General features: G+C 42.4%; 1 protein-coding gene across 3 annotated transcripts in view; it reads left to right on the forward strand.

Annotated features, from left to right (window-relative positions):
* The first annotated feature begins 410 nt into the window (after positions 1-410).
* Positions 411-16,001, forward strand: part of LOC146495508 (A-type voltage-gated potassium channel KCND3-like) — a 119,003-nt gene continuing 103,412 nt past the window's right edge. For 2 of the 3 annotated variants that reach the window (XM_085146177.1, XM_085146179.1), the window contains exons 1-3: positions 411-974; positions 1,105-1,195; positions 2,012-3,191. In XM_085146177.1, the coding sequence (XP_085002303.1) occupies positions 2,089-3,191 (1,103 nt within the window). In that variant the 5' untranslated portion in view covers positions 411-974; positions 1,105-1,195; positions 2,012-2,088. Of the gene's footprint in view, positions 990-1,104; positions 1,196-2,011; positions 3,192-16,001 lie in introns of all 3 variants that reach the window. The other variant, XM_085146178.1, reaches the window with a different exon arrangement.

Raw genomic sequence — 16,001 nt, forward strand, 5'->3', positions numbered from 1 at the left:
GGGTCTGTCACATTGTAGGGCTCCTTTTCATCCAGCGATGTTCTTGTCAGAACTGATGGATTATGAACACTGGAAGCCCCATCACACTTTGATCCACCATACGATGCCAACTGCAAAGCATCTGATTGGCAGTTGCTCCATTTTCAGCATGACAATGCAGCAAAAGCATACCTGGGTGGAAACCTCTAAAATGAAAAACTATCATTCATGGACTGGCCTCACCAGAACCTGTGAGTTTAACATTACTGAAGCAGGACGGATCACCTTGACAGAGAACAAAACCAAAGGCAGCCGACATCCAAAAAGGAGCTCTGAATGTCCCTCAAACACGAAGAACAGTGTTGAAGAATAAACACGATCAAACTCGTTTTTCTCACAAAATGTGAAGAAATGAAGGGTGACTCAAGACTTTTGCACAGTACTATATGTGACGTAGTAAGGCAACTATTTACCAGCTGGTTTTCCACTGAAACGGTGACATCGTGTCGATGTTTCCAGCTTGTTTGTGCAAAAATAGCAATAGTCCGCTGGTGCTTTAATTAAAGACAAAGTTGATCCATTGCGCTCTTTTCTGGCCTCCTGTGGATTCTTATATTCTCTGCTGGGATGAATCCTGTGGATCAGCTGATAGCACTTCAGTGCTGTGTGCGGGAATAACATGGTTCAGCAGAGCACACGCATACTGTACAATAAGAACAGCATTCGTGTAAGGAGAAGAAAGCGGTCTGACGTTAATATATTTATTTTCTGCGCATGGTTTAAATCCTGATCCAGCTTCCCTTAAATGCAGTTTTGGTTCACAATCCGCCCTGCGCAGAAAGAGAGAGAGCGAGAGCGAGAGAAAGAGCGCTCCTCCTCCTCCTCGTTCCTCTTCCCAATACTCATCCCGAAAGCCAAGGTAATACGGTCCTCACGGCGGAGTCCTCTCATCGTTTCTCCCCTCGCATAATGGAAACTGAATGAAAGCAGCTGTGGTTCGTCCGTCACCGGTACTTTTCCGCTTCCCCCATCAGCTGTAGTGTGTGTCTCCTGTGGTTCTCCTCCTCGCTGAATAACTTCTTTCCTGGTATTTTTCTTTTCTTCTTCTTATTTATTTTTTTCCAGACACGCTCTGAGAAATAACCAAAACCTGCGACTTGCCATTAAACTGCCCTGGAAGAAGGTCGTGTTTGTGTGGATGGAGAATTTTGAGTCGGTGAGTTCTACATTAATCAACGCTACAGTCAGCATGAAGCTGCGGATACAAGCCTGCGATGTTTGCTTTCTTTCTCTTTCTTTAGTTCGGGAAATGATTCCGCTTTAACATGTCGCGTCTCCGGTTAGCCACGGAGACTGATTGGTTCATCAGCGCTATTGATACGGTGGTGAATCAGATCTGAGCGATCATAAAGTAGTTTGACTCATCTTGAGTAAAATAAAGATGCATCTACTGTTTTTTTTCCTACTTGAAACTCAACAGGTCTCGACTATCCTGGATCACTTTTAAGGCGACCAAACCCACGGTTAAAAATGGAGCAGTTTCGGCTGTTTTGCGATGCAGTTATTTTTTGCCTGTTTTTAGTTTGTAACCTGTAAGATGCAGTAAACTGTCAACAGAAGGCTGCTTAAGCTGTACCTCTACAGAGGGTGAGGAATTTAGCCTTGAGAAAGCTTATTGCAAGTAATCACATTAAAGCTCAGTATATGAAATAGAAATACATTCTGCACAAATCTGCGATGTTTAATTTAATTTTCATTTTATCAAGATATTGTTTGTTTCCTCTGCTTGCCTGCCTTGTTGCAATTACTTATGCTGTTTATTTTGTATACATGGTTTTGTTATGTTCACATCTTTTTATTTCACTAGCTCACCATTTGTCCTTTTCCCTACATTCTTCAGATTCAAGTGTCTCATGTTTTCTTCCTTTTTTCTGTTTTCTGATCTACTGATCTCGCTCTCCTTGCCTGTGAGGATTAAAACAGCACCATGTGCTACCTATCCTCATACACTCCCTCCCTTTCTTCTCTTTAGCTGGTAAATGAGCTGAAGTCAAGCTGGTTGTGAAGGTGCTCGACTTCTTCCCCCCTACGCCCCAAGCCGGACACAGCATGGCGGCGGGAGTAGCGGCATGGCTTCCCTTTGCCCGGGCAGCAGCCATAGGCTGGATGCCTGTGGCCAATTTGCCCATGCCAGTCGCACCTGCTGAAAAGAACAAGAGGCAGGATGAGCTCATCGTTCTTAATGTGAGCGGACGCCGTTTCCAGACCTGGAGGAACACTCTGGACCGCTATCCAGACACACTGCTGGGCAGCTCAGAGAAGGAGTTCTTCTACAACGAGGAGACCAAAGAATACTTCTTCGACCGGGACCCCGACGTGTTCCGTAGCGTGCTCAACTTCTACCGCACAGGCAAGCTCCATTATCCACGGTACGAGTGCATATCTTCCTATGACGAGGAGCTGGCTTTCTTTGGCATCGTCCCGGAGATCATCGGTGACTGCTGCTACGAAGAGTACAAGGACAGGAAGAGGGAGAATGCAGAGCGTTTGATGGATGACCAGGAGGACAACAAGGATGCCAAGCTGCCCAATATGACCTTCAGGGAGACTATGTGGCGGGCTTTTGAAAACCCTCACACTTCAACCATGGCCCTTGTATTCTATTATGTCACTGGTTTCTTCATTGCTGTCTCTGTCATTACCAACGTGGTAGAGACGGTGCCCTGTGGCTCAGCGCCCAACCAGAAGGAAGTGCCATGTGGTGAGCGCTACACCGTGGCCTTTTTCTGCATGGACACGGCCTGCGTGATGATCTTCACCGTGGAGTACCTGATGCGCTTGTTTGCTGCACCCAGCCGCTACCGCTTCATGAGATCCGTCATGAGCATCATCGATGTGGTGGCCATCTTACCGTACTACATTGGCCTGGTGATGACTGACAACGAGGACGTGAGCGGCGCTTTCGTGACACTCCGTGTTTTCCGCGTGTTCCGTATCTTCAAGTTCTCCCGCCACTCGCAGGGCCTTCGCATCCTGGGCTACACACTGAAGAGCTGTGCCTCGGAGCTGGGCTTCCTCCTCTTCTCCCTCACTATGGCCATAATTATCTTTGCTACCGTCATGTTCTACGCAGAGAAGGGTTCAAGCTCCAGCAAATTCACCAGCATCCCAGCCTCCTTCTGGTACACCATCGTTACTATGACAACGCTTGGGTAAGAGCAGAACAGACACCTCTTTTATCTGGTTGTGTGTGTGTGTGTGTGTGTGTGCGTGTGTGCATGTGTGTGTGTGTGTGTGAGGGCACACTCGTAAATGCAAGTACCCGTGAATTTGCAAGTTTGTCTTCGTGTCTCTTTGCACCTGTTCAGTAAATGTTTGATTATCATTTGTCTTGAAATGTCTGCTTGACTTTATGGCCCAGAAATCTATAACTGCTTTCAAAGTCTGAGTCACGCTTTCCAAGATATCCTTTGCAAACTTTATGCACGATGATAAGAAACTACAGAGAAAGGACACTTTGCAGTAGACTCCACTGTATTTTTACTGATGGTATTCTTCTGGGGAAAGAGCAGCCATCAAGATGTTCCCTCTCCATTATGGCTGTGCCGGTGCTTGCCTTTTATACGTCACTGATAAGAGGGAGAGAAAGAGCAAGAAATGCAGAGAGATGGGGAAAGTTGAAAGCATCTTAGTGAGACAAAGTATTAGATGGGAAATATACTGACCTCTCCAACTTGCCCTGTGGTTAGCACCAATGCACTTTCAGAATAAATGAAACAATGAGAGGCTTCCTTCTCCGCTCTATGTTACTATATGTAGGTCTCAAGGGCTTTGTGGTTCAAAGACTCTGACGTAAAACAAATGCTTTCTCGTTCTAAGAGTCACACTAGTGTTTAGGTAACAGCAGAGATAATTGTTGGCATTAACAAGTAATTTTAAAAGTCATGCACGTTTCCAGTGTTGGCTGAACGGCTAATTAACCTGCAGTGCAGAGTTGTTGTTACTGTATGCACTCAATCATGAATTAGTTTGGATTGATCAAGGTGAACATGCGGAGCACGAGGATGCATTTGTTGGTTTTTGTCACCGTGTATTTCCAGCAGTCATTTTAATGGCAGTTAGAGGAACTACACATATATCGTTAATTTCACAGAGCACACACAGAGCTATGTGATGCAGCACTATTAGGCCTAATGGTAATGTGTTTTATGAGTGTCCCCTGTTGTGGATGTGTGAGTCAGACTGAGAGGCTGACAAATTGCAGCATCCTGCTAAATGTCAGAGTCATGGAGGCCATAAATGGCTCTGAGCTCATTGCTATAACACACTTGGCACCCTGTCGTTGTGCCCTTCACAATCGGCCCAGAAGATCTGCTGTTGAGCAGGTCTTTGATTCTGAATCGGATCTTTGGTCTACAGACAGACTGCATTCTAGAAAATAGAACTACATTTTTATTTCCTGACAAACTGTAGGACGTTGTTTGCTGTCACAGCCCTCGTGCAGTGAGTGCCTGTCGCTTTCTACTTAATGCCAAAGTGTGCTCCTGTACAGCCACTCCCACACACACTCCCATACACTGCAGCCCCAAAAGCTAGTGTCCAAGCCCCCTAATACGCAGTACGTGCAATGTCCAGTTGGGCCCGTGTGCAGGTAACCGTATGAAAACTTCACCGCGAGCAAGTGGGCATCAAGTCTCTGGCTTCCTACCCAACACGTCAAAACTAAACCTGTTGTGTGCTACATGTGTGAAGAGGAACTTTGGACAACAGCAAGCCCTGACGCAGTTTTGGAGTTCAAATGTGAAAACAACTTAGAAGTTATTTGTGTGTCTGTGTGTTTAGACTGGGGTAGTTATTGAGCTCAGCCTCATCAATAAAACAGGGGCCAGAAGTGTGTGTCAGAGTGACTAATGATGTGGCCCACTGCATCTGCTGACTAATGTAAACCTGCCTGACGTTCCAGTCTCTGCTCACAGTTTACGTCATAAACACAGACACAGATGTGCACTAACCAACAAAGGGAAAGATTTGTCTTTATCTCTTTGACCATTTCTAAATGTATGCAAGCAGGTTTTATGACAGAGTTGGCTTTATTCAGAGTATAATATAGATAGATAGATCTACTCCACTTACTTGCATTGGAATCTATGGAAAAGTATCAACTGTCCGCTGTACAGCAGTTTATACTCATCTAACTTAATAAGATGAGCACCAGTTACCACAGACAGTACTTCCCTTGACTCCTTGGCTTCCTGTCTCGGAGCCTCAGGGCTGAGAGTTGTGCTCTTGAGTGTTTCCTTCTTTGTTCTCCACCAAGATGCACTCACATCATCTTTACTCTCATCTTAAATTAAGTGAGCGTTAGCCCTTGTGTTTCTGCTGTGCCTCCTCTTGTCTTGTGCTTTTCCGTGTGCTTGTACATTTGTCAGATTGTGCTATGACACACTGCAACAAGGGTGCCCTCCCTGTGTCACTCAGTATATGCACCCTTTGACCGCTGTGGCTTTTTGATTGTTTTGTTTATCTGACAATAATCCGGCCTCAATCAGAATCCATAATCCCACTTCAGCGATGTGCAATGAAATACAAGGTGAATAGTTTTCTGCTATTTTTGCTTCTGCATCTTTCTTCTTAGACAATGCAATTTCTTCAATAACAACCACGTGGCAGAGGTGAAGAGAAACAGAGACCAAGCTGTGAAGAGTGGGCCAAAATTAGAAATGGAGAAAATACACAAGCATGCATCTATTTTTTTTTACTGTTTTAAATGTATCAAAAGCAGACTGCAGAGAAGAAACTTGCAGGGGGCGTACTTTTGTATGAACTACTTTTAGTACAAGCAAAGAACATGTGATTTTCAACAGCAGACCTAAAAGGCCCCTGTTCCTTTTGACCGACTGGACAAAAAGAGGTTTAACAACTCAAGTGAGTTAGCAAGCCACCAACTGCCTCTCATATCACTTTATAGCAGGGCTAAAAGGCTTAGCTCAAATCCTGCAAATGAGGCAGACAAGGATGCAAGCAAGCAGGCACACAGCGCCGAGGCTTTAGTTAAATCAGGGACATTTAGGCAATAGGACCTGTGAGGGATTTGGTTCTCTAGGTTGTTAATCAAATTGATTTTGACCTTAGGGTGGTGATAAAATTGAGCATTTGTCATATTTGGTTGAACCTGTATTATAAACTGGAGGAGGCTGAGAGCGCGCTGGTGTGTGTTTGTGAGGGAAACGCTGCAAACCTCATCGTCGCTCGTCCATCCACACCAACAGAAACCGTCGTGTCCTGGATAAGAAGAAAGAAAGAAAACTGAACTTCATGAATGTAATTTCTGACAGGACAGACGGGACCTGAGACTGATGTTTATTCTTTAAAGTGCTTTAAAGGCTTGAATTTTAATCACAGTAAATTATGTATCGCAGTCGAACCTCTAATAAACGAATAATACAGACGAAGCTCACATGATTTCAAACTAATGAAATCATGTGAATAAAGTGAAAAACTCATCAACTACTTAATAAAAGATTTTTTTGATTATGTTCTTTTATTTTAAATTAATGCTTTAACCAATGAAAAAGTGTATGAAAATCTGACAGTGAAGATGTCGCGGATGTGTTGAGTCTCCTGAGCTTAACACAAACGTCCCACTCAGCTGTTAAACGAGTGAAAACTGGCTCCCGTGTTTCTTTCAAATTACAGCACATGAATATAAGTGAAGTGGAAAATATTACTTCTTTGCAATGGCACCTGTCAAAAGGTGTGATGTGCAGTGTTACGCAGCATTTGAACAGCTAGTTGTTGACGTTGATATGATGGAAGCAGCAATGCATAGTGATAGGATTGGGTGAGATCACCACCAAAACAAAACTTTACCAAAGTGGTCCAGTGAAGGACTCATACAGGTGATGAGGTGATGAACACCTATTCCTCACAGGTGTATGTAGAGGCCCGTATGACCTGAGCGCAGCTGCAGAGGCTAATGTAGCTGCTGTTGACCTTCCATGAAGAATAGCACATATTATTATTGTTATTGGCACGTGTGCATAAGAACTACAATGTGCATCAAAATAAGAAGTTGGCATAGTTACATAACATGTACACCTGGTTAGAAGTTGTGCATGTTTTATCTGTGCAGTCAGTGTTACCAGCTCTGATTTATGCATCATTTACTTTAGAGATAACAGCTGCAGTACATGGACATAATAATCAGTGCAGATAAGTGAGTATTGATTTGGGTTTAACAGAGGAACGTCCATTGTTAGTGTTACTAATTAATATTTGAGTGTATGCCTGACGGGATTATGACTAAAAGCCAGCACCTAAATGTGAAGTCATTGACCTGCTGCCCTGAACTCATGAGAGCAGCAAAGAATTAATTTGGTCATGAGATTAAGATCCAGATCTGATGGTAACCTCTTCTTCTCAGGGTCAAGATCATAACTGCGCTGACCTTCACAAGTCTGATATGAAGTTTGCAGTTTGAATGAAGCTTGATGGGGACAGTTGTCATAACTGTGACAACATGCAAACATTTAAACCTCAGTGAAACAGGTTTAACCCCTAACCCTAACCCAGATCGAGTTTTTGAATGCAGTCAAAAGAAAATTTACCTCTAAAATCACGTGTTCACCAAAAATATCAAGTTTTCATATTTTTGATATTAGAAATTATTATTGGGCACAGACAGCTTCAGCTTGACCTACAGTATTAGAAATGATGGTTCATAGTTGAATCAGTGATATTGAGAGTGGAGCAAAGCATCCGTCACAACTGGTTTGGGGGTTTCCACCCAAACAGCTGTCTGGACCTGTTTCAAAGATGTCTGCTATGCTATGGTCAAGCAGCCCTGTCTTTGCATGTCTTTACATTATTTCACTTATATGCTCAATAATAATGTTAATTGAAATCCATAATATTTGGTTTGAACACGTTTCGTTCTGAACGTACACGCCTACACTTTGATCTCAGCAGTTGCAGTTGTTTCTTTGGGACTTTGCATTAAACAATCTGTCCTTGAGTTAAATTTGCTGCGTCCTGAAGAAATCTCAGTCGTTTAAAACCTATGGCACTTATATTTTATTTATCCTATAATAGAATCACTTAACAACAGTTGAAATGAAAAACTATAAACTCCTTGGAAGACATTTATTTCTGAAAGAGAGGTCTTTAGCGCCTGGCACAATGACACTAAAGATTTCAGCAGCAAACCGACTGATGTCAGGGGTTTAAATAGGCTCCACCTGTCAGTAACCTAAAGACTTTAATCATCTACGCATGTTAAAGTGTGATGAATGTCAGTCTGTACTTACTTTTTCACACATGACTTATGTGCTTTTGTATTCATTTATATTATAAAATGATCACACGATGGCATCGTACCACAAAATGTAGAAGAAATGTGAAGAGACCACGCAGCTTTTGTGTTAGAATTATTCTTGTAAACACTTAGACGGCATTAATACGCTGAACCAAAGCAGCTTGTTCTTCCTTCAGTATCTTTAGAGACTACTTTATAAGATGAATAATTCATTTAATTCAGTCAGAGTGATTAATGGATTGCTTTTAAAAGGAAAATACATTGATAGAGATAATAGAGTTACTCTGGATGTTTACATTTACACAGCGTTTGGAGCGTTTTTCGGTACTTTGAACAGTCCAGACATCGGTTTCAGTGAAGGCAGACATCCACTTAACTAAGAACATGACAGCAGCCATGTTTCTTTATGGTTTAATTATTGCCTTTATGTAGAAAACGTATGATAAGTGTAAAATATTAATGACCAGCACTACAGCAGCAATGACTGCTCTTTGGTACAGTAGGTAAACAAAGGAGTGAGAAGGTAGCCAGGGCACGCAGCCATGCAGTCTCTGTGTAGCTTTCCTGTAATGAAATATCAAACAAATATCAGGCATACATTTAAATATTCATACACCAAATGTAACAATGCAAATAAACCAAACATCAGCACATACATGTGGCGTACGCAGCTGTTTCAGCTAATGGTCTTCACCCAAAACATTTTGTTACAGACTGCAGATTCTCACGTGATAAGCACAATGCCATTAGTGAACATAAAGTCTTTGATTAAAGATCTTACTTTCTGTCTATATTCTTCAGAGGTGTTACGTGATCTCTGGGTTTTGCACATTTTTCCATTTTTCTTTTTCACAGGAAGCAGCTCATAAAGCCAGTAAGGAAAAGGCAGATGGTAGGAATCCAGCCATGTTTGCACAGTTTACACAACTGTGAAAAGACTGGAACAAAATGTTGATATATTACTGTTTATCAACTGCTTATCAAAATGATGGTATAATCACTCCTGCTTACTTACTAGAGATGGCACGATACCACTTTTTTAATGTCCGATACCGATATCATAAATTTGGATATCTGCCGATACCGATATGAATCCGATATAGTGTTTTTTAATCAATAAAACGTTTTTTTTAATATCTTGCTGCATTTTGTATAAGTTCATACTCAAGTTTAAATAAATAACAACACTAAAACTATTCTGTTATACCTGTATGTAAAAAATACACTGCACCCAAAATATTTCATAGTTCAGCAATACTGATCAAACTAATAACCTTAAACCTGCTCCATCCTCCCTATTCTGGTATTTTAAAGAGTACTTAGCAGAAATATTAAGCAACCTGACTAATAGGGTTGCAAACTCCCAGCAAAAACAAAATAGGGAACCACCCTCCACCTCATGATGCTTAATCGATGTAATCAAATTTAATTTGATGCAGGGGGGAAAATGCACAGAAATAAATTATTTTTCAAGAATAATTAAATAGATTCAACATCTTTCTTCAACAGAACTGCAAACTGCACAGATGGTTCCCAAAGGAAAAAGTACTACAGCTTACTAGAGTATATTAGACTTAACAGTTACTATATACAGTAATGGACTTCTATACATTTTACATCAGATTAAAACTTTGGGTGTAAGATTCAGATAATTATTTATTAAAAGCTAGATATTTTAAATGAGAATAAGAAAGAAAAGTATGTCTTTGTGCCCCCTTTTCCCTGTTCATGCCCTATCGGCCCCCCTGGCTAAACTTTGCTAGATCCGCCCCTGCACAGTTACGTCAGCTGTAGAAAAAGATCCTGGTGTAGAAATAATATTAAATAAATTCTAACAACAGCTGATCAAGCTTAAACGTGCTGCTGTTGTTCAGCCGCTGGTTTGCTCTTTCTGGTGAGAAGTGGGCCAAAAACTAAGAAGAGAGACGGACTCGCGACAGAAAAGCCGATCAGCTGATCATTAAGCTGTTTCACGATTGAAGTAGCAGCAGGAGAGAGAGAGAGAGAGAGAGGCGGTCGCTCCATAAGCTTTACAAACATTCAGAGATGAACTTACACACTTGCTTTACTTCTCTCTGGGAAAACTTCCTCGGAGATGAAATGCTGGTTTGCTAACTAGGCTACAAATACACACAGCCGCTCTATCACGTGATGCACACTGCTGCTACGTGCTACGGTTATGAGACGAGTTACGCTGTGTAGCAAGTTTTGTGAGGTGCTTTTTTGATATTTAATGGATCGGATTACATTTTTTATTTCTCTCCGATATCCGATCCAGTAATTTGGGTCAGTATCGGACCGATACCGATACGTAATATCGGATCGGTCCATCTCTATTACTTACATGGTGGATGTCGCCCCCACTAAGATCATGTGTCTACATTCAAATGTTTGCACTGTAATCGATGTGTTTTTGCCCCTTGAATGAAGGCTGATGTTCAGTTTGTTCTGTAACACCTTTAGAAAGTAATTATGTGCTGCCACGTTTAGTTTTACATCTACGCTGCTCAATTGTGGACTTATTGTAAAGGTAGAAAAATCAGAAGCAATTTTCCAGGGCTGTGGTTTCTAAGTAGGTTACACAGCAATAACGTGCAGAAGTTTCATGTTTCTGCTCATTGTAGTAATATAACTTACAACTCAATTATCAGAGAGAGACGGTGTCCACAGTGGAGAACCAAAGCTCAAAGAAGAGACCACAAATCAAAATTATGAGTTTCACCCTGCGGGATCTTCACAATCACTGACTGTAATGTCAAGTGACGTTCCTCCTGTGTAAATATTCAAATAGCTCAGGTTGAGTCATGAAAAAAAATCAATTACTTGCTTTTAACATACAAACAGCAACAGTAATGGGGGGGGGGGGGACCCCCGGGATTAAATGCAGCATCTGCTGCGTAATACATAACAGTACCATGTGTAATGGGCAACATTTATGGGGGTGTTTTACCCCAGAGGCTGAGCTCTTTTGGTGTGACAGCATCAGTTTTTGAACGATGCCCAAAAAACCAAGTCAAGGTCCAACAAACAGGATATTTCATCGGCATCAAGAGTGTGAGTCAAGAAACTATTAGTTTATAAAAGGAATCACAGAATTTTAATATAGGATTATTCTTTAATTATAATAATTATTTTATTTAACAGCATTATCTTATTCACAAAAACTTAAACTGTTAGAGGATGTATATATTGCTCTTTAAAACATATTTTACATGTTTTGCCTCTGTTAAGAGGACTGTTGTGTAAAACAAGAGTCTATAGCCATTCTGTGAACTTGAGCCAAATGCTAATGTTAGTGTGGTGACATGCAATAACCCAAACAATGTTTAAATAATACTCTGTTAATGAGGCTATACATTTTTTTTTTTTTTTTTTTTTTTTTTTCGCCTGTCCCATTTGGTTCTTTAGCCGTCAGAATTGTTGTCTGAAGACCAACAAGGATACCCAATGGATTTATTTTGCCAAATGAATCATCATGGCATTGCCGTATTGGTCCATTTGATCGACCTTTGTTTTTATTATTTATTTTATTTTCAGTTGTTACAGACGGGACAGACATGAGTGAGGGATAGGAAAGGGAGAAAGAAAGAGGAAGGAAAAGAAAAACAGAAGGGGAGAGGGACAGTGAGAAAGGGGGGAAGAAAAAATATCTCCGGGATCACCTGTTGAGAGAAAAAGAATAGAAAACAAGCAAAAAACAAAACAAAACAATGCAACATACTATACACAACACCATCGCATTAATCTAGCTAAGTGAAAACAGCAGTAAATACTAAATATTGAATGTTGTTGTGCAGCACGCAGGACAGACAGCGCACAATGTGCTTTGAAGTAGCAGCCAAGAAAGGTGTGATTTAAGTCTACGAATAGTGAACACCCATGTGCACACCTGTGTGGATCGGCGCGCTTGTATTCAAATGGTTTCCCCATGTAATGGTCTGCTAGAGGATGTAGAGAGCCATAGCCCCGTCCCCCAGGGCATGAAGCAGGCATGGAGGAGATCCAGGCCCCAGACATCCAGAGGCCCCAGAGTGCAAGAGCCCAAGGAGGACCACCGGAGGGGCATCCGTGCCACCTTCATGGGAAGGGCTGAGGATCCCCAGATGAGGGGTCACCCAGTAGCCACCGGGCAGAAGCTAGAGGGGGCTGCACCGGCGTGCCCGCCGGCTCTGCCGGCAGCCAGCTGTGCCAGAGTGAACCGAGCCGCAGGCACAGAGGCCGGAGGCCCGAGGGCCCCCCGCGCCCCGGAAGAGGCCTGACCGAGCAGCAGGCGCCAGGCCCCGCCAAGTAGTCACCGGGAGTGAGCTGGTACATACCTGAGCGCCCAGCCCCGGACACCAAGAACCACCAACGCACCGACCCCTGAGGGCATCAGTCACCGGCAGGGAGTGTGGTGAGGGGAGATAGGCCTCCACACTTTGGAGGGCCTTGGAGTTCCCAGAGAGGTGAAGTCTAAGACCCGACCTGACATATAGACACAGACAAACAGGCACACACAGACACAGACATGCATTCCCACCCTCATGCACACATATACAAACACTCAGCACTCACCCAACATACATGCTATACATTTTTTAAAGTGTAGGTCACTATTGTTATTTAGATTCATCCTCTAGAGGCCTTGAATGTGCAATTGTATTCTTAATACATTAAAATATAGAATAAGAGCCCAGCTGTCAAACATACATTGATATTGCCATACACACTAGCACAATTGCAAGCTTGCTATCTATCTGAAGCTGCAACAGGAGCAAAAAATGTCCTTTTTTGTTGGGAACAGTTGATCCAAAAACCTCAATAGAGCTCTAAAGGTATCATAAACGTCCTATAGGAATAAATCAGAACAGAGTAACCCGTTCAAAAAGAGCAATATGCTGGTTAGTGGTGTGTGGGTACCTGCTGCTTGTGTCTGAGGTCACATAGGTCAATGCTATCCTGGAGCCTTAAAAACTGGAAGTGATTCCTCTCAGCCTGCCTGGATTCTTGCTCCTTTCTTTTTGGCATCAATTTCACCCTCTTTTCATACAGAGGTCTGGATGGTTGCCATTTTTTGAAAAGTGATATTGAGCACTGAGCGTTTCTAGCTTTTTCAGAAATCCATTTACCTGGCCACCTGTCAGCTAGGGGCGGGGAATGTTGTGGCCAATGTGACTGTGAAGGGTAATTTACAGGGAGGGTCTTTCAGCAAGGTATTTTATGCATGCACTCTAGTTTGCTTTTCATCCTCGGCGTGCCGTGCATGAAAATGCTGCGCTGTCGTAGGACGCTGTGTCCTGACTAACTTAATCTCGACTAACTGGGCAAAAGTGATTGGAGTGATGCTCAGGGTGTCGGAGCAGGAAAACCGTACGTCACACGTGTGAACATTTAATTATAGGAACGTTTCTCCCTCCTTTCCTGTCTCACTGTCTGTCACAGCTGATTGCCTTCAGCAATGGTCCTTCCAAACCTACAACACTTGTGCCCACTCCAATTCAATTACCAGCAGGCTCTCCATGAGGAGCCTGAAAATGAGTTGGTGATTATCAGTTTGCAGGGTGTTCAGCAGCATCCTGGACAGCTGATGGCTGCTGCCCACACTGAGACTCTTCTGATCATTTCCTGAAACATTAAGACTTTGTGATGAACGAGGGACGGGCTGATACATACAAACTGTTGGGCAGATTGTTTGCCTGTTCCCCGGCAGTAACACAGCTTTTGGTGACTCCTATGACTTTGGTCCAGACTAAAATAACTGTTGGATGGATTGCCATTCATAGTTTATGGTCCCTAGGCAATGAACTGAAGTCACTTTATTATCCTTCAACGTTTCATCTCATTAAATATCTTCCTAAGATCTCACACTTCATCAGGCTCAGTTGTAATAGCGGTTAGCATACTAACATCTTAATTCAGCTGTGGAAATTATGGGAAAATAACATTTAAAGACCTTTTAATTCATACAAATTACACTTTGACACATGTGACCAAAAATCATTCCTAATGCGTGATTTGATAGCAATCGCCTCCCCCAGCAGGATACCCCATCCTGCTACAGCAAAATAGATAAATTAATTATTTTTTTAAAATAAACTCCAAAATGACTTCAACAAAGAGCCCAAGGTGTTTATCCTGCTTCCTGACGTCCCATATCCCAATCCAATTAAGCATCAATGGGATGTGACTAAATCCCTGCCACACGACAACCCAAAGGACCTGAAGGATCTGCCATCCATCTGCCCAAAGGTCATGTGTCCATGCCCTAACAGGTCCCAGCTGGCTTAGTGGCCTGAGTGGAGCCTGACAAATAAAAGGGAAATGGTACTGATGTGGTGGATAGATGTAAATACGCGCTTGGTTTCGCTGCATAAAACAGATTTAAGAAGACAATCACTTGGCTGAGCTTTGTTTCTGTTGTTTTATTGGCCTGGATTTAGTTGGCGGTGAGCAAACACTGAATGTAAACAATTATGGATTAGACTGTATTGTGTCTGTTGGTCAGATGTACTTATTACTGAGTGGATAATAAGGGCTTCAGTGATTGTGAGTGATAGTTCTCCATATATGTAGGCCAAGTTATAGAAATAAATCACTTCTCATTTCCCTGTAGAGATAATGATAAACGAGGTGTGAGTACCTCTGAATAATCTTCCCAGGTTTGTAGCCAGGCTTTTGAACAGGTAGACATCATTTGCTGGTGTTTTGTGCTCTCACTCTTGCACTGGCATATATGAAGCTGCTCTCATTCACACACTCCCATTTCTATGTCTTTCTGGGTTTACTGTAATTCACCAACTGTGTTCTGTGCTGATTATCCAGGGTGACAAAAGCAATTGTTCTGCTACACTAAATCTGTGGGGATTAATGCTCGTCTCTGGAGCCGTTCCCTCTGGTTTCGTGTATGTGTGGGTTGTCTGCTTCTCTTCTTACTTTATTCGTTGCCATTTGATTTGGTGAGTTCATTTATTTAAAAAGAAATAAAAAGGTAGCACTCAGTTAACAATTGGAAATTGTATTTGACCTCTGCTGCGCGCTGCTGTTCTTATGTCAGTACATGCAGGACGTGTCCTTCACAAAGCTATGAATCAACTTTCCCCATCCAGATGTCTTTGGGGGATTACACATGCTACGGGATTAATCCTGCCATGTGCCATATGACAGCACCAAGCACTGAGAGGAGCACAAAAGTCAAGTCATGGACTAACGCCATTAATAGATTTCAGTAAGCCTTTTTTTGCTTTCAGAGGTTGACTAGTGGCTATATTAATTCAATTCCCAAACCCCTCTCGTAAGTAACCCATCCTCTACCTCTGCGCTCTGTGAGGAGCAAGGCCATGGTCTACTGGCGCTCAGTAAGAAGTCTCCTCAAAGGATTTGGACTAGCCTCGTTTCACAGGAGACAATGTGCATTATGTTTTAATCTTATTAGCATTGAATTAACACCGCATCAATGACCTGCTCCAAACAGAGTGCATTTAAGTCCATCCAGCTTTCAGCTGTTATGCAAAACAGAATTAGAAGCACTTTTGAAGGAAAGCGAATCATCAAAGGTATTCGTTACCTCTGGACAACCCACCATGTGAATGCATCATAAGGAAGCCGCTTTTAAGGGGAGATGGTCCGTAACCTTGGTATCGCAACAAGAACAATATACTTCAATCTTTCACATGAGGGACAATTGAGCACGTGCGGTGTGTGCAAATTGATTTTGTTTCTGTGCAGAGGC

The sequence above is a fragment of the Neolamprologus multifasciatus genome, chromosome 20 (assembly GCF_963576455.1).
Source record: "Neolamprologus multifasciatus chromosome 20, fNeoMul1.2, whole genome shotgun sequence".
In the NCBI taxonomy this organism is placed as follows: domain Eukaryota; kingdom Metazoa; phylum Chordata; class Actinopteri; order Cichliformes; family Cichlidae; genus Neolamprologus; species Neolamprologus multifasciatus.